We start from the raw sequence: 26,667 nt of genomic DNA, 5'->3' as shown, positions 1-26,667 counted from the left end.
AGAATAGTGAAATATAAAAAGAACCACCTGAGAGGCAGAATTTCATTAAGTCTCTTCATAGCAGGTGAATGCAGAAGTAAAATAGGACAGAGGAGGCTTGACTCAGGAATTAGAGTTGGTAACGAGAAGGTTACTGGGACCTTGAACAAGGTTAATGTTAATTTAATAGCAGGGGCAGAACCTGGGTTGGAAGGAAGAGAATGAATGGAAGGTGGGGAAGTAAGATAGAATTTTTACTAGTATTAAAAGACTAGAGGTGGACTGAAAGAGAAGCAGTGCAATTAAGGACATGTTTTAGGTGGTCAGTGTTCAAGTGTTTTTAGCTCTTTAACGGGAGAATCCCAAGGAGAAAAAGGTGGAAGATGGAAATTGTGAGAAGAGAAGTTGAGTGAATTAATATAAGCAATCCCAGGAGGAGGAAGGAGAGATTAAGAGCATGGATATGGAGAAAATCTTAGCAAAACAGCAGAATACTTATTTCCCTGCAATAGGAGGACAATTGAGGAGTGGGGAGGATATTTGTACAGGTTCAGGACCTTTAGGCATAGCATCTGGTGTTTTTAGTTAGCAATAGAGTCAGTTATAGGCTGTTGGCTTACCTACTATTCAATTTATGTTATTTAAAATGAACAAAAAGAAATAGAAGTTTAGATATATATGAGTTTTAAATGAATTTTACTTAGCTTCATTGTGGAACTTCAGTGTGTTCTATGTAGTCAATTTATTTTTGTTCTAATGGAGATTATGGTTTCAAAGGGAAAAATGAATCTTAAGGTGATTTATGAAGGCTGAATTATGTTTTACTTTTTCATATGGCTATTTGGCAAGTTGCTTTTTCTCTGGGATTTTTGTTTGGAAATAGCCAGGCCTCCTGATAGCTACATACTAAAAATTTATGAAATTGGCACGTTCAAGATCAGCTGGTCAGTTCTAATTTGTTGGTATGCCTGTGTTTGAACACTGATAGCCATTCTACATAGAACTATGCTTTTTTCAGTAGTCAAAAATAGACTGGCACATGTGTACAATCCCCAAACCTATGGTAAATAGAGACTCTTTCTAAATCTGTACATATAGACAAATATATACATGTACATAAAGACATTTTCTAACTTATGGGTTGTGATGTAAAATTTTACATTTCAGATATTGGGAACTTTACATCTTCTAATAGGAACACTATGGTTCTACCATCTTAGGCCAGCTCATTTAAAGTATGTCTGAATTTTACAAATAATTATTGTTTTATCAGGAAATGTATTGAATTTCAACTTAAGGTGAAAAAATGTTTCTCCCAATTCTGTGTATCTTAGTGACGAGTTGGCTGGGTTCCCCAGCAGTCCCTGTTTGTCTGGCAGTGAAAAAAGGCACTGAGTTCAGGCTACTGAGGGGGGCTCTCAGCCCAAAAAAGGAAGAGCTGGGACGGGGCTGTCTTCAGAGTAGCGAGCACAGCTGGCTGTAGTGCTGGCATGTGCCATTGGAGGACTCTCCTTCCTGTTTCTGCTGTGAGGTCTGGCCTCTGACATTATGTAGGTCTAACCCTCCTGTCTTCTTTGTTACTCTCCAGCCCAGCAGTTCCTGAGCAGACCTACTTTCACCTCTCCTGCTTCCTAACATCCAGGAATATTAGGCAATGTGCAGACACTTTTTTGGTTGTTACAATTGGGATTGTGCTATTAGCATCTAATGTGAGCAAACCAAAGAGGCTGCTAAGCATACTTCCCAAATGTCAGTATGTCAAGACTAAGAAACTCTGCTGGTTCTTGGGACTGGTTAGGGTTTTTTTTTTTTCCTTCTTGATGCACAGCAGCAGCTCTGAAGTACAGTCTGTTTCCCTGATGCTCTCCTGTCATCTGCTCTTGAAACATGCTCAGAGCCCTTTTGAGGTTTTTCTAAGGGCTTTACTATCATCACAACATGGAAATTGATAGACTAAAAATAACAAGAAAATTATAGCTTTGGGAAATCTTAATTAAAAGCTGTTCATGTTAGCCACTGAACTTGAAATAGAACAAATTCTGATCTTTTTAGGCTTCAATTCATTATTCCCCAGGATGATTTTTCCATCCCCTGGGCTTCCCTCCTTCCTTATTAGTACTGTGGAGCTTTGGCAGTAATCCTTTTCCCTGTATTACAACATTTCCCTAAGCGCTGCTGCACAGCATAGGGGCCTCCTTTCTCTGTTCTTTCCTCATTTCCATGTTGCCCTGTACCACTGACACCAGCCTCACAGGCATGTGAACTGTGCAGTTGCAGAGGGCCTGGTGCTTAGAAGAGCCCCTCACTTAGAAGTAAGGACCCTGTGCCTGGTTTAATCCTCTGCTGTTGTCCTTTTAAATTTCTTAATCCTTTTAAAACAAGGGTTCTCACATTTTTATTTTCTACTGGCCTTGCAAATTATGTAGCTGGTACTGCTACCAAAGTACTCCCAACCAACTTTGAGCCCAATTGTGAGGCAGTCTGCTTGGATGAGAGGGAGAGGAGGAAGAGTTATAAAATACTTAAGAGTAGCAAGAAACCCTAGCAGAAAATCTGGGAGAGAAGGGCAGATTCATGTGCATGTGCTCAGACTCTTCACCTGCTGATACCGTTCAGGGTCAATTATTTACACATTGTTTGTTCTTACTAATTTTAACTAATTCAGTGTTATTGTATGATCCATGATGTGCTATCAGCCATAGGTGAAATAAAAGAGTACTCTGATAGTTGCTATGTATTGGGCATGTACAAGGATTTATAAAACTTCCTCATTTAGTTTCCATAACCCTTTGAGATTGTTTTTATTTTCCCATTCCATTGGATAGGAAACTGGTATTGATATAGAGGTTAAGTTAGCTGTTCAAGTTTATAAACTAGTGACACAATAAGGATTTGAACATAGTTTGTTCTAAGTCTAAGGCCAGTCCCATTCACTCTGCTACTCATATATGTCTGTCTTTGGAGATGACTGTCAAGTTGAGGTCATTAGTAAACATGGAAGGTCAATATTTTTATCTCTAGTAAATTGTTTTTTAACACTGTGCAGATACATCAGTGCTTTTTGAATTGAATTGTAATGGTAGATGAAAATAATACTGATGTATTGATGTGGATTCTTTTCAATATGGCCATGACAAGTAGCTGTTAGTATAACCCTTAATCTATCACACTATTCTTATAGAGCAAAAATTCAGAAATTCTCAGTTAAATATTTAGTAAGCCACTCCCTCTTTTTCCACTTTATGAAACACTTGCTTGCACATATTGTTAGTGTCACTTACCTGGAAGTGTTTTCTTAGAAACTAAAGATTTAGACCCCCTCTTCTATCTGCTGAATAAAAATTTGGAGTTTTGTGTGGTTGGCATTTGCAGTGGAGTCTAAGAAAGCTTTCAGAGAATACATACAACACCATTTAGAGACAGGGTCTCACTGAGTTGCTTCGTGCCTCACCATTGTTGAGGCTGGCTTTGAACTCATGATCCTCCCATCTCAGCCTCCCAGGCTGCTGGGATTATAGGTGTGTGCCACTGTGCCCAGCCATATAACACCAATTTTTTGCTTTTTGTCATATGAACTATCCCAAATAAGTTTAGTATCTCCTTAAAAATCTACTTCCGTTTTAGCTGGGCTTCTTGATTCTGTGTGAGGAGAAGGCAAGCATCTGGTACAGATTGTCTACAATTGACAATTTACATGATATTTTTTACTTAGTGACAAAGCAGGGATTTGAACATAGGTTCCTTTAAAAGATCCTTATTCTTAAAAGGATTAAGAATAACTTGATAGTTTTCTTAGCATTTATTGCTCAATTCAAGCCTTTGAAGTCATGAAAAGAGGGGTCTGAGGCCTGTACCATAAGATCTAACAAAGCCAAACATGAAATGCTCTTTTGGTTTTTGCTGTTAAGCCAGGAGTGTTTAATTATTCTGTCTTGATTTTAATTCCACCTATGCCTCTCTCTCTCTCTGATTCCTGATCATCATGCTAGTATTTCTGTCTGCCACACTCTCCTGCCAGGATGTCCTGCCTCACCTCAAGCCCAGAGGAATGAAGCCTGGGGTCTATGAATTGAGAACTCTGAAACCGTTTGCCCAAATAGACAGCACAAAGATACTTACACACTTTGATGATTGAGCAGTTACTCCTCTCCTTTAGGATCATGAGGAGTGATGAAATAAATGGCTAAGGATTGATGGGACACTGGAGTTTGTATGTCATCAGACATTTATCTCACCATTAGCTTTCGTCAGTGGATATTAGAGTCACAGCAGATGTGCAAGGCTATAACCTAACAGAACACATATATGTTATTTCTACTGACGTTCCAATTATTTCATTTAACGCTCACTGAAGATTTTCTTTAAAAGATCGTCAATAAGAAGTTCCAATTCATGTGTGTATGCGCTGTCTCAAATACTTCAAGTTAAATATGGACCAGACTTCTACAAGAAATGTCCTAATTCAATTAATATGTCATCAAATGAAAATAATACACACACAAAAAAAAATTAATTCCACCTATGCTACTGACTAGTTTTGATAAATTATTTAACTTTTCTAAGCTTCATTACCTATAAATAGGACTGATATTCTAAAAAGTTATAGGTAAGAGTAACTGAATTCTCACACAGTGCAGGCTCATGGAAAAGCCCTGATGGCCAGGTGGTAGCTGCCCTTCTTATCCTGCTCCTTCTCCTCCTCCCCTCTCCACAGAACTTTGTGTAAGCCCTTTCTTCACACCTAAACAATTAGGCAGACTTTTAAACTTTTTAACTCATGTCCTCCTGCAGAGAAATAATAGGAAGGCAAATGTCATGCTCCAGTATTCCACAAGGAAGATGATAGAATAATATATATACATATATATACACACACATATATAAATTATATATATTATATTATATTATATTCTCTCATAATTAGGATTAAAACTTGGAGATTTGGTGATCACTGATACCACTTCTCCGTGTGCACTATTTTTCATTCTCCCCAAACCAGGCCAGTCTTACTCAAACTGGGATCCTTGTATCTGCATCAGAATCTCCTAAAATACTTGTTAAAAGAAAAAAAGTGAAATGAAACTAATTAATCCCAGACACAGGGCAAGGCTTCAGACATGCAGTTAAGTAAGCCATCTTGGTTACTGTTCTGTATGAAATAATTTAGAAACACTGGTCTTTGCTTACATAATAGGAATAGTCTTTCATTTTCTGCATGCTTACAGAATATTACATATTTTTCAAGAGCTACCTCTTTCCAAAGGCTTTAGTTTTCCAAAGTTTTAAAGTCAAGGTTAATTTGTCTTCCTGATTGCAGTTGTTGCAGTCTGCCTTGAAGAGTTTTGCTTGTTTTCCAGCCACTTGAAAGCTCCTGGAGGGCAGCAGTGTCCCAACAACAGCCACCTCCAGTGTCCAGCAAAATACTTTGCATATAAAGGGCACACACAAAAATATTTATTGAATTTGATTTGATCTTTTAATTACTTTCTCCTTATAAATCATCCTCTAATTTTGAAAAAAACCAAAGTCTGTTCAGATTCAATTCATAGCATCAGAATAAGAGTGGGTGTTGGCGAGAAGTTTTTCTGTGATTCCTGGTTCTTCTTTATCATGTTCTTGAATATCCTTCAAAAAAACCAAGTAAACAAATCCGCCAAAACGCGAGTTAAATAAACAGCAATTAAAAGGCAAAAATGCTACAAGTATAGTCCTGTGTTAGTTGTACTTCCAGTAAACATATTTGCTCACTTATCTCACTAAAGAAGCAACTTTTGTGACACACCTCCTGCTTATCTTCAGGGAGGCTAAGTACATGTATTGTGCTCCCACTGATATCTTAGTGTACTTACCAAGTAAGGAGAGCTGTGAGGGAAAAAAAGATACAGAGATGAGCTCATGTTTTCTTCAAAGTTACATTGCACCCTTGCTGACCATTGAGGCACTTTGGTGGTATTAATCCCATCCCATGCTTCTTCCTTAATCAACTGAGTTCTTGGATAGAGGGTTGCCCAAGCCATAAAGGTAATTAATTCAGGGCTGGTAGGATGCTTGTCTAGCATATGTGAGGTCCTGGATTCAATTTCCAACACTACATTAAAAAAATAATAATAAAATGTGATGCACATATGGGTGCTATCCAATTTTCTGATAGGCTGGAGGGTAACAGCATGCTAGAATAAGTTAAGGGATCTGGTTGTGGGGATTAGAGAGGCATGGAATAATGGAGGATGATTGTGTGTGTAGGGGCTTTCTCCAAATATTGAATCACTTTGAAGCGTTATAGTGAGTGATTATTTGGCGTCATATCTCACAGCAAGATTAAGCTGAGAAAACCATGGGATTAGGCACATAGAGTCAGTTTTTCAGCAGGTAGGCTAGGATTTGATGACAGCAGTGGTGTTTATAAAGTGTGCGGGAACAGACTAGGTAGCCTGGTAAACGGAACCCATCCAGATTTGGAGATTTGTCTTTGAATATGATCGTCTCTGGACTTTGGATGGTTAGGAAGGAACTCCAGGTGAACACCTAGTAAATACCTGGAGTTCATAAATATATAGGCTGAGAAATTTTAAACTCAAGGCAGAGGATATCCTTTTCCTTCTCCTGCTCCCTCCAGAGCATTGAAGGCTATGAAGTGGCTGAAGATAATGAAAAAGGATCATAGAATGTGGGGAGAGGACCTGACTAGCTTTTAGAGTAGGTTCAGTGGAAACTGGATAGAAAGGGGGTTGGGGTGATAGAGTGAAGTAGGCCTGGTGGAAGGGAGATAGTATTAGCCAGATGAAGTTTGTGTTTACTAAAAACCAAAGAGTAATTCCAGTACTCCAAAGAAGTACTTGTGCTGACCTTTGTTGCCAGACTCTCCTCCACACCAAACCCTAGGCCCTGGTACCCCATAGCTTTGTCTTTTGTTATCAATTGAATCACATAGTATGGAAAAAACTAGCCTTTCCCACTCAGCATAATGCCTGCTGTGTGTACATTTAAAGTGTATTTTAAAATGCCAAAATTCCCTCACCCCCACCCCCACCCTGAAAACAACAAAGCAGGGAAGAATCTGAGAAGATGGATGATGGAGAAGATGTGTTAGGAACATACTAAGATGTAAACAGACATTTACTTCATGAGGACTCTGTTCTCAGTGAAATGAGTGAGTGGACGGTGGAAAGATAGGGAGGAAGTGACCTTGACCATTCACCATGTTCTCTCAAACTAGCCTCTTTCCCTTCTCTAACCTTTCCCACTACCCTCCGTCCTGGGTGGTAAATAATACATGCACACACACAAACATACACATATCCACTTTCATGATATACACATTTAACGTATTTTTCTGCTTTTGAATTCTGGAGATGATAACTTTTACCATTGAAAGAACATGTACAGAACTTGTCCATGCATATCAGATTCTGATTTCAGCCATAGTTGAGGACTATCAGATGACATGTGGTATAACCAGGGTTTGATGTAATCGAGGTCCATACACCCATGTGTCAATCCAAGGTTATTTCCTTTCTAACTTTTTGTATTGTTCTCCTTCTTACGGATAGAAATTTAAAAGTTAATTTAAAATGATAGGTTCAAAAATTATCTACTAATATATGGAATTAGAATTTTTAGATAAAATATTAGCAATCAAATTTGTCCATAATTCTTATGCTTTTATTTTTCTGGTAGTTTTAACTTATTTTTGCAAATCAAAAAATTTATACACAGGCAGAGAGGGAGGGAGGGAGAGAGGGAGGAAGAGAGCGAGAGAGAGAGAGAGAGAGAGAGAGAGAGAGAGAGAGAGATCCCTTAGTGATTCTAAGATCCTCTTCTGATACCAATATTCACAGATGCTTGAGTCTTCTTTATAAAAATAGTACAATATTGCATATAATCTATGCACATCCTTCTTTATGTTTAAAATCACATCTAGGCTACTTATAAATACCAATGCTATATAAATTGTTCTTAAACTGTTTTATTTAGGGAACAATGGCAAAAAAAAAGTTGTACATATTTAGTACAGACACTTTTTTTTCCTGAATATTTTGATCTCTAGTTGGTTGGATCAGTGTGTGCAGAAACCAGAGATACAAAGAGCTGATTTTATGTATGTAGGTGTATATGTACACACTCAAACATATCTGTGGATTCTGCATACACTAATTAGAAATTTAACTGAGTTTTGTTTTCTTTGCTTTTTACTATAACTTTGATATTCAAAACAAACACATTATTTTTCTACCACAAAGTAAATAGAAATCAAGCAGGGTTTCTTGGGACATTTATACTCACCAGTTATTAACCTCATATAATTACTTGATATCCATGATTATGAATTACTATAATTGTTGATTTGTTCATATTGGCCACATATTTTACTAATGATATGATTTGTAGGAGACATCAGGAGTTGTTACCAAGTGCCAAGAAGGTCTTCAGAAGAGAGAGGCATTCTGTTAGATTTCTGTCATAAATAGAGTTGTACTACCTTATCTTCTGCTGTGTCTGGAGGGCAGTCATCTGATACTTTACCTGTATGCAGAATTCAGAATATAGCCCCCAAAGCTCTGAGAGTGGGCACAATTTGTTTAAAGTAAATACACTGAGCCTTTTGCCTCTTTTAGCACGGGTGCTTCATATATAATATATATATGTATTGCCATATTTAATCAACACACTAATTGGACGTAGCAACCATTGCTCCCACATTTGCAGAGGAGGAAATTGAAACTTCTGAAAAGGTTATAGAATACATTTAAGGTCATATATTTTGTGGTTGAAACTTGGATTTTGACATAGCTTTGTGTGTGTGTCGTTCACATCCTCAGTCTGAGTCCAGTTGTTCCCATTTTCAGTCATTAACCCAAATATTTTTTCAGTACCAACTATGTGGAATGCCCTGGTATCCAAGATTAAAGGTGGAGAGTCCTATTGACTTTTTTTCTTTGCTATAAAAACGAAAATTATGAAGCAGACTAGAAAAGAAATAAGGCTCAAAGACGAGGCCAAAATCTGTCTTACTAACCATATATCCACAGGACAAGCACAGTACATAGTAGGAACTCAATAAATACATGCCGAATAGATGAATGACATGGGTGAGAAATAATAGCTAACAGGGAAAATGCTAAAATATAAAAGGATATAAATAAAAGAGCATGACTGTCAGGGGTCAATTAGTCTTTGAATAAGCAGTGCGTATTTCAGTAGCCCACTGAGGCAGGAATAGCCTTTCAGTATGCTTCCTGCTACTCAGAATGATGGCCTAGGGCCACTGAGTGACTGTAGTGACTCAGGCCCTGTGCAGCAAGGAGAAGGTGACTCCCAAATGTGATATCCAGTGTAAAACCAAGGTGGTACCAAGACATTTTAGCCATAAAAAGTGTCTTTTTTCTGTTAAATATGCTAAAGGGCTAGATAAACATCAGGTCTTAGGAAAATTATCAATGTGCAGTAGCTCTTCCCCTAATGGTATTGGATAAAGGGGCTAATACATAATATTATTTGTGTTTTTTTTCCCTGATAAGTTTTAACATAAAAATTTCATGCCAAATGAGTTTTTAAAAAATTGAAATTATATTCTTTGGAAACTACCTTATAAAGAAATACACATAGTATACGGGGTATAATGATCTATTTAATTTAACAAATAGGTTGCATAAAATAACAAAACATTTTTTGAGTAATATTGATCTGAAAGAGTTATGATGTGTTGAAATAATTCATGTTTAGAGTATTATTTAGCTTGTTGTAAGGAAAAAATGAGAAAATTATAGGAAACTATTGACATGATTTAAATTTTATTATCCAACAGCATTGATGCGCTACTTTCTTGTCTCAAGAATGTATCTATTAACAGTGATATTTTGCCTTACAGCTTTTCTGGGAGAAGAGGCTACAAGGACTTAGTGCATCAGATGTAACAGAACAAATTATAAAAACCATGGAACTACCTAAAGGTCTTCAAGGTATTATCTAAGTTTAGTTGAGCAGATATTTATTAAGTACCTACTATGTGCCAGGCACTGTGTTAGATGCTGTGGATTCAGAATTGAACAATTTCGCCAGGCATGGTGATGCAGGCCTGTAATCCCAGCGGCTTGGGAGGCTGAGGCAGGAGGATCTCAAGTTTAAAGCCAGCCTCAGCAAAAGCGAGGTGCTAAGTAACTCAGTGAAACCGTGTCTCTAAATAAAATACAAAACAGGGCTGAGGATGTGGCTCAGTGGTCAAGTACCCCTGAATTCAGTCCCTGGTACCAAAAAAAAAAAAAAAAGAAAGAGAGAGAAGGGGGGAGGGGGAGAGGGAGGGGGGGGAAGAGGGGGAGAGGGAGAGAGGGAGAGAGAGAGGGAGAGAGGGGGAGAGAGAGAGAGAGAGAGAGAGAGAGAAAGAGAAAGAGAAAGAATTGAATGATACCAGGTCTTTGTTTTGAGAGATCATGTGTGTCCAGCTGGATGGCATACCCCTTGTGTGGTAGTAAACCCAGGGAGGACATAAATAAGAGACTTGTACCTTGTAGGGATGCCTCTATGGAGTAAATTACTTTAGGTTTTTTTCTGTGTAAAAGCTTTGGCTCTAGGTTGGGGTTGTCATCTAATTTAATGCATGTGCTGTGTGTGTTTAGTACTGAGTGCAAATGAACAATAGGATTTTCCAAACTTCCAGCTTCTAGTAGCATTGGGCCCAACATTTGTTCTTTCGCTCGTCCTCTTATCAAAAGAAAAACTAAGCTCTTTTTATGCCCCTCCCTCTACAAGCTGTTGCTGTAAGTAGCAGGAGAATGTGTACTCTGGTTCAGTTTTGGCAGCTAGTGGTATGTGGGGTGGAGAACTCAGTTGCCAATCTACCCATCATATCACATGGCAACTCTATGTTCTAGAGAATCTTTATCCTTCCAGTATTAGAATTTCAGCATCTGAGTCTTGATTGTGGATTACTCAGAAATTCTCATAATTTACAGTTTGACTTTTGTCTCTTTGTGTTCTTGGAAATTATTGTTTTAACTAGTTGAACTATTTTAGAACTTAAAGCAATTCATTTTAATTTTGCTGTGTGCAGTCATTCATTCTATTAATCTGGATAGTTAGGCATTTGAAAAAGATGTTAAAGCTGCAAGTACAGCATGCTTGCTTTGACTTTTCCTTCAAAGTCCTGAAACAAGGAAGATAAATATTACTAGAAATTAATGTTAAAAGCTATAAGGAGGGACTATTCCGGGTACATTAATAGGGATACTTGAGCATAATCCAATGCCTTTATAAAGGATTTAGATTATTCAAATAATTGACTTTTACTTGAGGAAATGTAAGTTTAAAACCTTAGAAAATGTATTTTAAAAGTTTTATTGAAATGCTATACTTTTGTTACTATGTTTTATGTTAGTTGCTTGTGATATCATCTTTTGCTGCTTTGGTTCATGTTGACTTTAAATGTATGACCCCACATGGACACAAAAATGTTGATTGTTTCAGGTCACATAAGGTTTGCTCGTCACATTGAAAATTTTAAGTATTGCTTCTTTCTGATTGCAGGAGTTGGTCCGGGTAGTAATGACGAGACCCTTTTATCTGCTGTTGCTAGTGCTTTGCACACAAGCTCCGCACCAATCACGGGACAAGTCTCTGCTGCTGTGGAAAAGAACCCCGCTGTATGGCTTAACACATCTCAGCCCCTCTGCAAAGCTTTCATTGTCACAGATGAAGACATTAGGTAATTCAGTTTATCATAACCCATAAAGCTTGATTTTTGCCTGTGGATAAATTTTATATTGCCCATTAGGTTCAGTGTCACACATAGTACAGGTTGAGCATCCCTAATCCAAAAATCTAAAATCTAAAGTACTTCAAAGTCTGAAACTTTCTGAGCTCTACCATGAGGCCACATTGAAAAATTCCATACCAGGAAACCTTATTTTATGCACAAGGTTATTAAAAAATATTGTATAAAATTACTTTCATACTGTGTTATTAAGTTAATACATGAAACACAAATGAATTTTGTGTTCAGGCGTGGGTTCCACCCCCAAGATATCTTAATATGCATATTCAAATACTCTAAAGTCAAACAAAAATCTGAAATACTTCTGGTTCCAAGCATTTCAGAAAAAAGGATCCTCAAATTGCAAGTGAATTCACTCACTAGAAAATCCTTTGCCTGTCCTTCCCTCCCTCCTTCCCTCCATTCCTTTCTTCCTTCCTTCCCAGAGCTTTTCTGAAAGTAATGGAAGATGATGATAAAGTACTGTTATAATAAATGCATGCTTGTAAAAGGTGGAAGGGGGACCATCATGACCATGTCCAAAGGACAGCTTTCAGGACAATTATTTTCTTTACACATCATCTTTACAGTTTTGCAGTTTGGGCTTCTGAATTTTAGTTCTCTGTTCTCTCAGTTTATTCATTCAGTCATACCTTTTATGATTGCTTCCTGGGTAGGTTTATTTGCAAACAAAAGATCTCTTTAAAGCAATGATAGCCATATTGCTTTAAGCTAAGTTTTCTTTTCAAAGTATGATTTAGTTATCTTGATTGTGTTTACCTCACTTATGCTCAATTTAGAGATTTATTTACTTATTTTACTTTGTTTCAGTAAATACTTAAGGTGCCTCCAAAGACAGACACCATAAACACACAATAGAGCAAGAAGAGAAGCACATAAGAAAGCTGAGCATCCAGTAAAGAATAAGATAGAGCCAGTAATAAGAGGACATAGTTGCCTCTGTTAACATCTTTTACTGTTTCTAAGACTGGACCACAAATTAGGTTTTTAGTAGCAAATAGTAAAAGGAAAGCATCTAACTTAGATTGATAGTATGAGCAAACCATTGTTCAAGAGAAACAGAACTATTCTGGGTAGTAAAACCTCAAAGAAATTCTTGTCTAGTATTTAGGAACTTCAGTATCATTAATTAAGGATACCTAATGATGACAGTGATACTATAGTATATTTGCTTCAAAAATATGACAATATGTATACTTCACTGTTCCCATCTTCCGAATGTAAATAAAAATTTTACTGGAGTATTATTCCTAGACAAAACCAGCAGATGGTACTTTTGAATCACAAAATATAAAAATATGTTTCTATTTGTATTTTGTTTTTTTCTAAATCTATAAAAAGTTGACATAAAAATATTTCTAAATGCATGAGTCTAGCTAGATTTATATTGGAAAGCTCTTGGGTTTTAAAGTAATTCCCTTTGCAAGGGTATAAAACAGCTCAGAGTTCTAGTCATATGCCTTGACTGCATGGAATTTATTCATTCATTCATATGCAGTGTTGAGTATCGAACCCAGTACCTCACACATGTTAGAGAAGTGCTCTACCACTTACCCACAACCCCAGTCCATTTGCATAGATTTATTATCAACTTTATTTCTGAAGAAATTAAAATAGGGGGCTTGGGCTCTGGCTTAGTGGTAGCGCACTTGCCTGGTATGTATGAGGCACTAGGTTCGATTCTCAGCACCACATGTAAATAAATAAAAAAATAAAGATCTATAAACATTAAAAAAAAGAAATTAAAATAGCAAATGTAAAATCGAGTTGAGGAATTAACGTGCCTTTTGCACTGTTTACCATTGAGGAAGACAGGTACTCAAGGAAATAAGTTCTTTTCCATCTTGGAATGAGGACCAAGTTAGTCAGCAGGGATTCCACCAGATCATCATGGGTGTGGACTGAGGTTCTCTAAGTGGTACCGTGGGAATGCCAACAGCTTCCATATCAGATCATCTGGTAGTAGAGGAAACAGTCTCCAAGCCAGGTCTAGATGATTTTCTTTTCAGACAAATTTATCTATCAAATTACTCATTTGATTTAATTGTCCTAACAATAATTAAGCAGAACTTATTAAGCAAACATTCTTTGTTGAATTCCTATAGGTTCAAAATAAATGACAGTATGTGGGATTGTTACTTTTCCTTGATTTGTTAGCCAGTATTCTGTTTATATTAAACCTCCAGCTGAAGATCTCAATATTAAGTATATATCTTTTCAGTTTATTTGATAATATTTTCATCCACCTGTGTACTTGCTTTCTAATATTTGATAACAAATTCTTATGAATTTTGCACCTTAAAGCAAGACCCATTTATTATTAGCTCCTGGTTCTGTGGTTCAGCAGCTTGAGTTCTCTGCTTGGTTTCGCAAGGCTAAAATCACAGTGTTGGCTGGACTGCTTTACTTTCTGGAGCTTAAGATTCTCTTTAAACTCAGTTGTCACAGTATTCACTCTCGTGGCTGAAGGGCTGACTCCTGTTGCCTTTGTTGGCCAAGAGATGGGGCTGCTCTCAGCACCTAAAGGTGGCCTGAAATTCCTTGCCATATAGCCCTCTTCATGTATCCTTAAACAAATCTGTCAGAAAGACTCAGCCTCAGCACAATTCACAATTGCTAGACTGTGGAACCAACCCAGATGCCCTTCAATAGATGAATGGATAAAAAAAATGTGGCATTTATACACCATGGAATATTATGCAGCACTAAAAAATGACAAAATCATGGAATTTGCAGGGAAATGGATGGCACTAGAGCAGATTATGCTTAGTGAAGCTAGCCAATCCCTAAAAAACAAATACCAAATGTCTTCTTTGATATAATGAGAACAACTAAGAACAGAGCAGGGAGGAAGAGCAGGAAGAAAAGATCAACATTAAACAGATACATTAGGTGGGAGGGAAAGGGAGAGAAAAGCGAAATTGCATGGTAATGGAGGGAGACCCTCATTGTTATACAAAATTTCACATAAGAGGTTGTGAGGGGAACGGGAAAATAAACAAGGAGAGAAATGAATTACAGTAGATGGGGTAGAGAGAGAAGATGGGAGGGGAGGGGAGGGGGGATAGTAGAGGATAGGAAAGGTAGCAGAATACAACAGTCACTAATATGGCAGTATGTAAAAATGTGGATGTGTAACCGATGTGATTCTGCAATCTGTATATGGGGTAAAATTGGGAGTTCATAACCAACTTGGATCTAATGTATGAAACATGATATGTCAAGAGCTTTGTAATGTTTTGAACAACCAATAAAAAAAAATTAAAAAAAAAATAAAAGAAAGACTCAGCCTCCCTAAGGGCTCTTCTTATTAGGAGAACCACTGTGTAAATCTTTGTTTTGATTAATTCAAGATCATTCAATTAGTAACCGCATTATATTTACAAGTTCTGTTCATCTTTAGGGAAAAAATTATGTAAGGAGGGTAAAAAGAGTGGAGTGAGGAGGGCTTGGGGAACATCTTAGAAGTCTGCCTGCCACCGTGGACACTTTAGTTTCAACATTTATCATAAAGTTGAGAAGTAATGCTTAAAGTAAAAGTCTTCGTTAGCTGTTAAGATAGAGTTCTTCATCCAAAAGCATAGTTTGCTCCATTTTCCCCGTCTTCCTGATGGGATTACTCCAGGGTAGTGGTACATATTCTTGTAGTCTGTTATGAAGAGTGAGACACTGCCCATGAGACTGATGTGCCATTTAGCATAAACTTTGAGTCAGTGGGCAAGCAGGGAGACAGATTATTTAAGAAATAAACAAATGTGTTATGTTGATCCTGCCCCACTACATAAAAATCTGTCATCTCCAGTGTCTTCTTATATGACAGAAGCTATAGAGTTCAGGCTGACCCAGTAACCACCCTGTCTGCCCCTTAAGCTGAAAATTTATTTAAAAAGTAGAAGTCATTGCTGTTTTGAGTTTAATAAAGATCTAAAGTTTTTGTGGCTATATGGTATATGTGCCTTATTACCTCCTACCTTGGACATGTCTCATTGAACCTAGAGACGTGCTCTGGAGGAGAGCATGTGTGAATGCAGCTGGCTGAGCCCTCAGGAAGTGAGTACTCCATGACTGAGGATGACATCCTCTGTGACATGGTGCTTCTACCTTTCTGCTGTCCTAGATTTGGGCAGTGCTTCAAGCTGTCTTCCTTCAATTATTGTTTGGAAGATCACTTTTCCAGTAGAGCCCTGTGTTTTCCTTGTTGTGTCTTCCTTGTGTTCCATCTCCCACTCTGCATCCATCCTGACCATCTTTCCTCTGCTCTCGACAAAGCACTTGACCTGTTCTCTGTTGGTAGTTAACCCGCCTCCCTCTGCTTTCACCTCTCTTCACTTCTTATTTTCACCAGGGCCTTTACCTACCAGCCCTTACTCTTCCCTTGTGTTTCTTCAACTTTGGCCTTTCTACTTAGTTCTCTATGTGAATTCCTCTTTTGCCCTCTCAGAATTTTCAAGACAAAGTGTCTATTAACAGCATTTTTTCCTGGGCTTTGTTCTCTGTCTATGGTTCAGAGCCTTATTAACTCTTACTTTTGAGGACTCCTTGCAGTCACCAAGACACAGAAAAACCCATGGCATGTTCTTGCTGTGCTCAGCTTCTCTCGGTTGAAGTGGAGCTTTTTGGTCTCGGTTCTTGGTATGCAGGCTTATGTGCCTGGCTTTTCCATGCTGCCCATTGCCTGCAGACCTGGGAGCCCAGGAGAGCACTCTCTGCCAATGCAGCCAGGGAATGCCAGGCCAAGTCCCAGCCCACGGACTTTGTACTTCATGTCTTTCTCAGCGCTTCATTTAGGAAGGCATTTTTCTTTATTCTTCATGTTGCCTCCTCCTTCTATCCCTGCCTCCAAATTATTTCTAATTATTTTTCGTAGGAATATACCTATATCTTCACACATTTGAAATTCTTGGAGTCGAGGAAGAGATCACTAAAGTAAAGTGACTCTTTTGAGAATTCTCTATGAGACAAAGGATAACTAACTGTCTGTGCCATCCCTCTTTTAGTCCAGGGTACCAGTGTATTTGGTTTGTGAGTTTATAAACAACCTTTGCAAAGTCAAAGGAGAGGAAAGTGTATTTTTCCTGGGGAATTTAGTGACTTTGAAGTAGGGATGGACTTTTGTAGCAGCTTCATATTTTCATTTCATGCCAGATTTTTAGTGTCTTTTTCTGTTTTTGAAAAGGAAACAGGAAGAGCGAGTACAACAAGTACGGAAAAAATTAGAAGAAGCGCTGATGGCAGACATCCTTTCCCGGGCTGCTGACACAGAAGAGATGGATGTTGAAATGGACAGTGGAGATGAAGCCTAAGAATATGATCAGGTAAACTGACACCGGACATAGACACACTTGGAACTCACATGTTTATTTTCTTGTCTGCAGCCTCCTCAGCACTGAGTGAAAAAGCGGCTGCTTTACGTAGGTTATGCATATGCTGCTGTCTGGCCCCCCCTTTGTATCTAAGGACCATATAAGTTATTATACCTATTTGTTCTCATCCTTTGGCTTCCTTTATTAAACCAGGTGGGAAATCTCCAAGTTGTCATTTAAGAAAATCAGAGAAAAAAGAAAAGGACTGTGTCAGGGAGGGAGGAGTGCTTATAGGAGAGGAAGGTGGCTATCATCTTCACCCCATTAGCCCTCTGGGATATGTCGATCCCTCTTTAGAATTATGTTAGCAGTATAGACAAAATTCTTCACTTTTTCCAGGCTTTCTTTACTGTAGACTCAATGCTGAGAGAACAAGAAGGACATTGACAATATAGTACATAATTTACAATACAAATTTTGATCTTACCCTAAGCCCACGTATGAAGTTCATAGTCTCTGTTTCGTGGGTATATATTTTCTTTAGATGATTACACTCAGATTTCTAAGGCTTCAGTGTAGCACTTTTTAAAAATATTTTTTAGTTGTAGTTGACACAATACCTTTATTTTATTTATTTATTTATATGTGGTGTTGAGGCTCGAACCCAGCGCCTCACATGTGCTAGGTGAGCACTCTATCACTGAGCCGCACCCTAGTCTTCAGTGTAGCATCTTGTTTCCCAACTTCTATCCTGTATCTTGGCATCCCTTGTTTTAATTTCTGCCACCCATTAGCCAGTTATTTGTTTCCTTTGAAGCCCAAATTGAGGAGAGATGGGTTAGTTAACATGGTGTGAAAGGTCAGAAAAGCCTCTCTGGGGAAGTGACATTTACACCAGGCCTGAAGTGTGTAGGACTATGTCGGGAGAGTTTCAGGGGTCCCGTTAGAAGGGACAGCAAAGGGAAGCTTGGTTTCTTTAAGGAACAAAGAAAAATCAACATGATCTGAACGTCGTATGTCTGGAGAGGGAGGGCCAATGTGTAGGCAATGTACCTGATCACACAGGGCCCGTGGGTCATGTTAAGGACTTTGAGCTTTATCATTAACACCAGTGGGAATCCACTGAAGCTGAATAGCATAATCAGATTTGCTTATTTATAAAATCCCTACAGCTGCTGCAGGAAAACATGGATTGGAGTAGGGACAACTTGAAGCAGGGAGACTGGCTGGGATGCTATTGTGGTAGTCTAGCAAGAGACGGTGGTGGCTTCTTCAGGGTGTGTCCAGTGAGCAGGGAGGAGAGGAGGAAAGGGCAGATCTGAGATATATTTGGAGATAGAATCAGCTTGAGCAAGTGATTGATCAGTAGTGAGCTTGAGAGAGTTGGCAAGATGAGTCATTTCCCCCTCCCCCTGTCTAGAAGAGAGGGAGGGATTCCTGTGTGATAGAGGAGCAGAGAGAGGCAGTGAGCATGAGTGTGATTGTTGACACCACCTTCCCTTTCCATGAGTGCCTTTCCTTAATTCAGGAATGACTCATGCCACAACGATACCTAAACCAAATAAGAGATTCAGTGTCTTACGTCTGCAAGTCCAGTGACAGCAGCACCAGCACCAACCCTATTTATTTTCCTGATGAGGACAGGAAGACACTGTATTTACACTTGGTATTTTGTTTTCCAAACTAGCAAGGATGTGTTATTTGGGCTCTCATGGGTGTACATACTATATATAAAGTTTGCCCGAGAGAAGTCTGAGCACGTTTCTTTTGTCTGCGGCTCCGGCCATATTGTCTCTGGGGTGCAGCGAGGGACTCTGCACTCTTGCACCTGCACCAGGTTCTGTGCCATTGTGTCAGAACAGACTCTGGGAAGGCCTTCTGCTTTTGGCTTTGGTTTTTCCTCAGCCTTTTCTCCCAACAACAGTTTGGGGTAAATAAAGGCCATGTATAGTCTAGGCTTTACCAAACCTGTGCTTCCAAGATCAGATGAAAATGGGCACATTCAGTCAGGGTGGTATGGCTGTAAACTAAACCTGTGCTTTCTTTGCAGAGAACTTGGCAGGTTGAGATCAAGGCAGAGCTCAGTCTGTGTAAGAAAGCATGTGTTTTAGTCACTTTCCACTTATAGAAGCTGGTACCTGCTCATTGCCTTGTACAAATGTGTAGTTAGCAATAATAAACTAATTTTTAAATGATTAGAGCTTTCATAATTTCTTAAAAAGTGGCAAGTATTTTGGTATGTTAGGTAGGCAGAGATTTTCATGTTATATTATATTCTAAACTTGAGAATGGTATTATTAGATCAGGCCATTAGACTTGTAGATTGTGAAAGATTTAGAAGTACTTCTTAGTTATCAAAATTACATTTACCTAACTTATCCATTTAGCCCCATGTATGCCTAAATACTTGAGAAACTGGAGCATCAGCCACATGACTTAATTGGATGCCCATAATAACATGTGGAATAGGTAGAACTTAGTTTGGCACAGGGTGGAACATGGCCAACTTCACATGGTTCATTGGTCATAAGAGGTGGACCCTGTGGTTAAAAGTAACCTGTGGTTCCTTTCAGGCCTGTCAACATCATGCCACAGCTCTTTATAATGCTCCTTGTTGGCAAGGTGGACCTGCATTTCTTTTTTATTTTCATATTTTGTAGTATCAGGGATTAAACCAGGATGCTGTACCCCTGAGCTGAAACTAAAACCCCAGGCCTTTTTATTTCATTTTGAGACAGGATCTCCCTAAGTTGCCAAGACTGGCCACAAACCTATAATATAATCCTCCTACCTTAGTTTCTTGGGTAGCTGGGATCACAGGGGTACACCATGATACCTGGCTTTATTTATTTTATTTAGCTTATTAGCTAAATGATAGGTTTAGATTTACTGTTACTTAAATTTTACAATCAGAGAGAAGTGTCTAAATTACAAACATTTTAGGAATGATTGCAAGAAGATAACTATAAAACAAAGAGTTAAAATATTTAGCTATGAATGAGATATCATATCAAAGACATAAATAGTTCAATTTGCAGTTGCACAAGACCATCTCATGATAAAAGGATAAACAATAAAAAGACTGCATATCTATCATCTATAAATGCCCTAAAGTAAAATCAATCATTGTGAAGTAGAATAAATCATTGTAAGAAATTTTCTCAGAATATGCTTAGATTTGGCTGCTATCTATTATGAACTCTTTCAGTTCCTTTTTTATGCTGATTTAGCTAATGGTAGAGAATATTTGCATAAGTATGAAAAGGGGTACATAGACTTTCTTTGAAAATGAAATGGGTATTAAATAGTATCATCAAAATAAAACATCTGAAATAATAAGGGAATATGTTGAATACTTTGTATTTATAATGTACTGTAACTAAATGTTTAATTGAGACTTCTGATTCTAAGTGAAATTTGGGCTCTGATTACTTCAAGTTTCTTCTCACCTGATAAATCACTGAATTACTTAAGTTTGTTTGTTTTTCCTTACAGGTAACTTTCGACTGACTTTCCCCAAGAGCAAATTCCTAGAAATTGAATAAAACGTTTCCACTGGGTTTTGCCTGTAAGAAAAAAATGTACCCGAGCACATAGAGCTTTTTAATAGCACTAACCAATGCCTTTTTAGATGTATTTTTGATGTATATAATCTATTATTCAAAAAATGATGTTTATTTTGAGTCCTAGGACTTAAAATTAGTCTTTTGTAATATCAAGCAGGACCCTTAAGATGAAGCTGAGCTTTTGATGCCAGGTGCAATCTACTGGAAATGTAGCACTTACGTGAAATATTTGTTTCCCCACAGTTTTAATATAAACAGATCAGGAGTACCAAATAAATTTCCCAATTAAAGATTATTGTGACTTCACTGTATATAAACAGATTTTTATACTTTATTGAAAGAGGACAACTGTACATTCTTCCATCATCACTGTAAAGACAAATAAATGATTATATTCACAGACTGATTGGAAGTTTTTCTGTTTAAGAGCACACATAGAGAATAGCCCCTCATTAGCATTCCTGATGGACATGCAGCGTTGATCCCTGGGCCTGGGTTTGATGGAGGTGGTAGAAAGTAGCTTGTGCATGGGCAGTGAGCCTGCCCCCAGGAGGTGCTTTGACCAGCAGCGTTGCACTGTTGGTAGCTCGCGCAGTGTGCTTTCACTAGTACTTTTGATTCTGTAAAAGCCATGCTATTTCTTTCTTTTTGGCTTGCTTTAGGTATGCAGGTGCCCTGTAGGTGTTAGTTGAAGTCCGTGTTTGTTGTTTTTGCTAGAATATTGGCTGTTTCTGACATCCATTAGCTTACTGAGTGAACAGGTGCAGGTCAGAAGCTTTGCTATAGTGAGAAGTAGTTTCTAGGCAGAGTTGCTTTATAAACCAGGTTGTGATACTTTACCCGTCATTTATCTGGCCCCCAAAGTACTAACAATTTTTTTGTTGATGCTTATAAGCCAAATCTTTATTACCACTTAAATTTCTTGATATCTGGTTACTAAAACTGGCATTATATTATTGAGTGAGTTTTAAAATCAGAACATATTTAAATTAATTTGATGCCAAGGAAGGAAGGGAGTGGTTATAAGCAAACTAAAGCAAATTTTGAGAAGTAGAGCAAAAATAATGTCATTGTATATTAACAGTTTATATACTTCTTAACTCTTGAGTTCATTTAAAAGTAGTCCTGATAGAGCACTTGCCTGGGTTTGGTCTCTTGCATCACAAAATAGGTAAATAAATAAATTCAATAAAAATTAAAATTAGACCCAAAATGATGTGTTCAAATATATAACCAGCAGCTCTGCATCTGTCACCTGCACATTTTATCACCAGTACCTCTAGTTCCCTTTCATTCTCAAGGGAGGGATAGAGGGGGTGATTTCTTGAAATTGCTGATTTATGTTTGAGTTTGATGCCTAGGCCACCAATTTCCTTGGAACAGTGTTGCTAGTAGACATGCAGAGAGACTGGGGTTCTCTGGAAGGACTGTTGGCAGAGGATCCTTTCTCTGGGCCATCTGAGTGTCCCAAGTGGGTTGAGGGTGGGGAATTAATATGAATTTATTTTTAAGAGCCAACAATACACTAGTTAGGATGGCTATCCAAAGGTTTTTCTCCTTCTCTCCCAACCCTGTGACTTCATTTGCTATCAGGCATTGTAGTGTTTTCACCTTGATGAGCATATATTCTTTTTGTAGTACTTCAATCAAGGTATACGTGCTTTCTAAGCAGATTTGTGTAAGTGAAAACATAATGTACAACACTACAAAACTTTGTTTTTCTTCCCCTCATATACTTTGCTAAAGGTAGAGAATGAGACACGAAAGCCATTACATGGTGTTCTACTGGGGACCATCCCTAAAGCCTGGGGTGTTCTCCATATACCCACAGGGCATGTCCAAAGTTAAACTCTTCATCTCATCCCCACAAACCTGCCACCATCTTGCATTCTCCAGCTTGGGTAAAAAGCAGACTATCTCAGTTGCCTAAGGCAGAAGTCCAGGAGTGATCTCAGATGTTGTTCTTTCCTTGTTTGGGATATCTGTCGATCTTGTTAGAACTGTGAGTTTCACCACACCTCTCACAGGTATGCCCCTCTCCATCCCAGGACCACTGTCTACCTGTGAGCCTTCCTCTCTTTCAGGAGCTTCCTCTATTGTACTTGTACCTTATACTGTCCCTTTCTACCCCCTTCCCTCTCGACTTTTGTCTCCTCCATATAGTCATCAGAGTGATCCTCAAAACAAGCAAATGTGATTCTATCCCCTTCTCTGCTCAAGATTCCTCAATTTGTGTGTAGTTTAGAGAAATTTTTAAGATCAGGCACTTTGAAATTAGGTACTTGTGTCGGAATCCTGGTTTTGCCATTTGTGTGATTTGGCAGGTTAGTTAATCTCTTTGAACCTGTTCTTCCTCGGGTGAACTAGGAATAATACCTACCTCAGAGAGTTGTGAGGTCTCAGTGAGATACTGTGTATAAACTGTCTAGCACAGTGTCCGGCGCACAGTGGTTTCACACATTGGAGAATGCTATTGTTATTGTCCCTGCAGATATTAGTTTTATGTCACTTCCAAGAGGCTTGATAACCCTTACAACCCCTACACTCATACTTTATTTTCAGTACCTTGTTTATTTCCTCTGTAGGAAAGTTCTGAATCTGTATTTTATTTATTTGTTGACTTTTTGTCTATTTCTCTACTAGAATGTAAGCTCCATGAGAGCAAGGATGTGTCTGTCCCGTTCAGAGCTCCTGGCACATAGTAAGCACTCAATTTCTGCTCTTAGTGGAAGAATGGGAAAGACGCTCTTCAAGGTCTGATAAATAGCTGTCTAGCCCCATCCTGCTACTATCCCTGTTGTACTTTGGGCTCAAGAAGAACCATATCACTTGCACTTTGAAGTTCCCTTTGGGCCTTTCTTTCTTAGTACCTGTTGTTCCCTTTACCTACAACAACCTTTGCCTGCCCATCCCCGGCAAATTCCTGATCATTGGTCGAGTCTCAGCTCCATGGCTACCTCCTCTGTGATGTTGTCTCTAACTTCTCCAAGGCAGATGTTCTTTTTCCCTCTTCCAAGTTCCCACTGCACTTTGTAAATACCTCTGTGGAAGCACTTTATTGTATTGTATTGTAAATTTTTTGCATGTCTGTGTTTTCTATGATACTGTAAGCACCATGAAAGCAGAGATTTCATCTTTACATCCTAATGTCCCCAGGACCTTGCACAGTGCCTGGCACACGATAGCTTGTCAATAAGTGTTTGTTGAATGAATTTGTGATTGAACCAAGAGTGATGCAGTTGGAAAACTGTTGGAAGATGTATGTATTATTAAGAAAGGGGAGTGCCCGGTGGCTTCCAGGGTATTTTTTTCTTTCTTTTTCCTCAAGAAAGGAGATTTAGAGAGCATTATGTAATCTCTTTGAATATAAAGTTACTTGTGTAGATTTTAAAAATAATATGAGTTGAATAATATAGATCTTCATCAATGATTGCAAAAGATATCAAAAGCTTTGTGATCTCAAATGCTACGAAATCCAAAATAAATATTTGCACTATTAATATTTCCATAGTAAATGCTATGAGAAAATGTACAGCAATAAATTTTGAAGCTTTAAAAATGTTTGTGTAAGTCATCTTCAGTGACTTAATTCATGATTGACATCTTTGGCCTGTGTTTCCTAGAACCAAGAGACTTCAGACTGTAGTGCAGGGCCCCCCCTTTCAGAGCATACTGATTGACACTGCTTTCATTGATCCAGAGACAGTGGCTCAGTCGTTCTTCTGGCAAGCTTAAGGAACAGAAGGGACTGAAAGGGTCCTCCACAGAACCAGGGGAAGGCTTCCCTAGGGCCCTTGTCTCCAGCGTGGCTGTCCTGTCTTTCTGCTCACATTCGCTTCAGGGATGCATATGCCTAAGTTGCCTCTGAAGAGTCCAGGTGGGGCAGGTTACATCAGTTACATCAAGATTGGCTAGGAACCACTGTGGGATGGGGTTGGGGCTTGGATCTGTGGGTGATCAATCTACATACACGTCTCAAAGGGTCTGGAGTGCACTTTAGTTTGCACATGGATTCCTCCACAAGATCATATGTGTTTTTTGTAGTAAGAGTTACTTTTTAAATTATTGACCTTTATTTTTATGTCAGGAGTACAAAGGCTTTCATTTCCTTTTATGTAGTATTTTATAATTTATAGGATACTTTTACCTCCATTATGGTCATCTTTGAATTTTCCATGCAATATGTAGACATTCTTATTACCCTCATTTCAGAACACTTTTACCATTAGTGTCATCTTGAATTTTAACCATGCAATAAGTACATATTATCCTCACAAGTTAAGGAACCAAAGATTCAGACAAGTGAAACGCCTTACCCAAGGTTCAGAGAGGGGAATCTGAATGCAGAGGTCTCCTGTTTGTGGAAGGTCACACTCTCCAACATTCCCCCATTCAGGCTTCCGCTGCTTTTCTGTTCAGAGAAAGAGAACAACAGAGTTTGGTTGATCAAGTACATTATGGCTATGGTCTAAAACCCTAGACAGGGCAGAGTGATTCTTCAAAGGACAACTGGCCTTTCACGTATGAGTAGTCAAAACTTTTTCCAGCAAACTCTTCTGGTTAGAAATCCTTTACAAGGATTGTGTTATGTAGGCGGTGGGAACATGTGTACCTTCTTAATCACAGAATGTTGGGAATTGTTTGAGGGGCCGTTTAAGCATACTGTTTCCATTGTAGTACTTTTAGCTTTGTGTCCCTGAACCTGGTAGCAAGATACAACTGGACCAGAGGCCCTGGGAAAAGAATATTCAAAATAAGGTACATATTTCTAGGGGATGCATACAACCATGCACTGGAAGTAGGAAAATACTTAACCTTTGTCTTCATCTCATCTGTGTTGGTTAGGTCATGTTACCATGACCAGGGCTGGGGGTATAGCTCAGGTTGTAGAGTGCTTGCCTCACATGCACAAGGTCCTGGGATCAATCCCCAGCACCACCACCAAAAAAAAAAAAAAAAAAAAGCAGAGCCCTTCCTGGTAGTGCACGCCTTAGTGCCCTCCCCCAGTTACATCCCACTACCCACTTAAATTATTAATCTGTCAAATGGATTGACCTATTGATTCAGTTACAGCTCTCATAATCAATACATCAACTCTAAACATTTCTGCATTATTGCAAACATGAGCTTTTGGGGGACCCTTTTTATCCAAACCATAACATTAACTTTATTTTGCACATACCCTACTAATATGTGCATAATTTTATAATTTTATTTTGCACATATTGGTAGGGTACTCTACATATCTAATTTATAGAAAAATATCCAAAAATTTAGGACCTATAATTTTGTTTTTGAAAGGGTTTATTACTAAAAGAGTTTTAAGACCATCGTTTCCATGTAGGACTCCTCATCTAGGGTCCTTATGCTCCTGAAATCAAGGAACCTGCCAACTTCTTGCCATTATATACGAAATATTTTGATTATGTGTCCTTCTCCAGGGTAGTATCCATAGCTTCTATAAAACTTTAAATAGAGAATGTGTATCAAGGAAGAACGAGTCACCGAGGTGGCTTATGCTGCCACATACAAATCAAGATCATCTGTAGCTTAACTTTCCATTTTGATTTAATGAATCAATGATAACAAGGTACATGAGTGTTCCCCCATATGATAACACATTTCATAAATGGTATTAACCTCTTTATTAAAATTTTTTTTAGTTGTACATGGACACAGTATCTCTTTTTTAAAAAATATGTTTTAGTTGTAGTTGGATACAATACATTTATTTATTTTTATGTGGTGCTGAGGATCGAACCCAGTGCCTCACACGTGGAAGGCAAGTGTTCTACCACTGAGCTATGGTCCCAGCCCAGTAACCTTTTTCTTAAAACAAACAAACAAACAAAGAAGAAAACAAAACAAAACAACCCTGATGAATTTTAGGTATTAGAATATGCTTTTGGGGGTGTTACCTTTATTTTTGCCGTCTGAATGCACATTCCTTGGACTAAAAATGAAAGTGGGAGTTGTGCTTATGTGTTGGGGAGGCTGATGGGAAGCTCTCAGTGTGACTTTGCAACACGGTATGGTCTATACAAAACCCTTT

At 38.4% G+C, this 26,667-nt stretch overlaps 1 protein-coding gene across 1 annotated transcript in view; it reads left to right on the top strand.

Annotated features, from left to right (window-relative positions):
- MBD2 (methyl-CpG binding domain protein 2) overlaps nucleotides 1-24,176 on the top strand; it is a 75,040-nt gene extending 50,864 nt beyond the window's left edge. The window contains exons 4-7 of the mRNA XM_081263186.1: nucleotides 9,848-9,938; nucleotides 11,500-11,677; nucleotides 16,923-17,061; nucleotides 20,545-24,176. Coding sequence (XP_081119312.1) covers nucleotides 9,848-9,938; nucleotides 11,500-11,677; nucleotides 16,923-17,049 — 396 coding nt within the window. The 3' untranslated portion in view covers nucleotides 17,050-17,061; nucleotides 20,545-24,176. The remainder of the gene's footprint in view (nucleotides 1-9,847; nucleotides 9,939-11,499; nucleotides 11,678-16,922; nucleotides 17,062-20,544) is intronic.
- The last annotated feature ends 2,491 nt before the right edge of the window (nucleotides 24,177-26,667 follow it).

This window comes from Spermophilus citellus (genome assembly GCF_964194105.1).
Source record: "Spermophilus citellus genome assembly, chromosome: 12".
NCBI classification, from domain to species: domain Eukaryota; kingdom Metazoa; phylum Chordata; class Mammalia; order Rodentia; family Sciuridae; genus Spermophilus; species Spermophilus citellus.
Note: the sequence above shows the minus strand (reverse complement) of the source record. Positions and strands in the feature narration are given on the sequence as shown.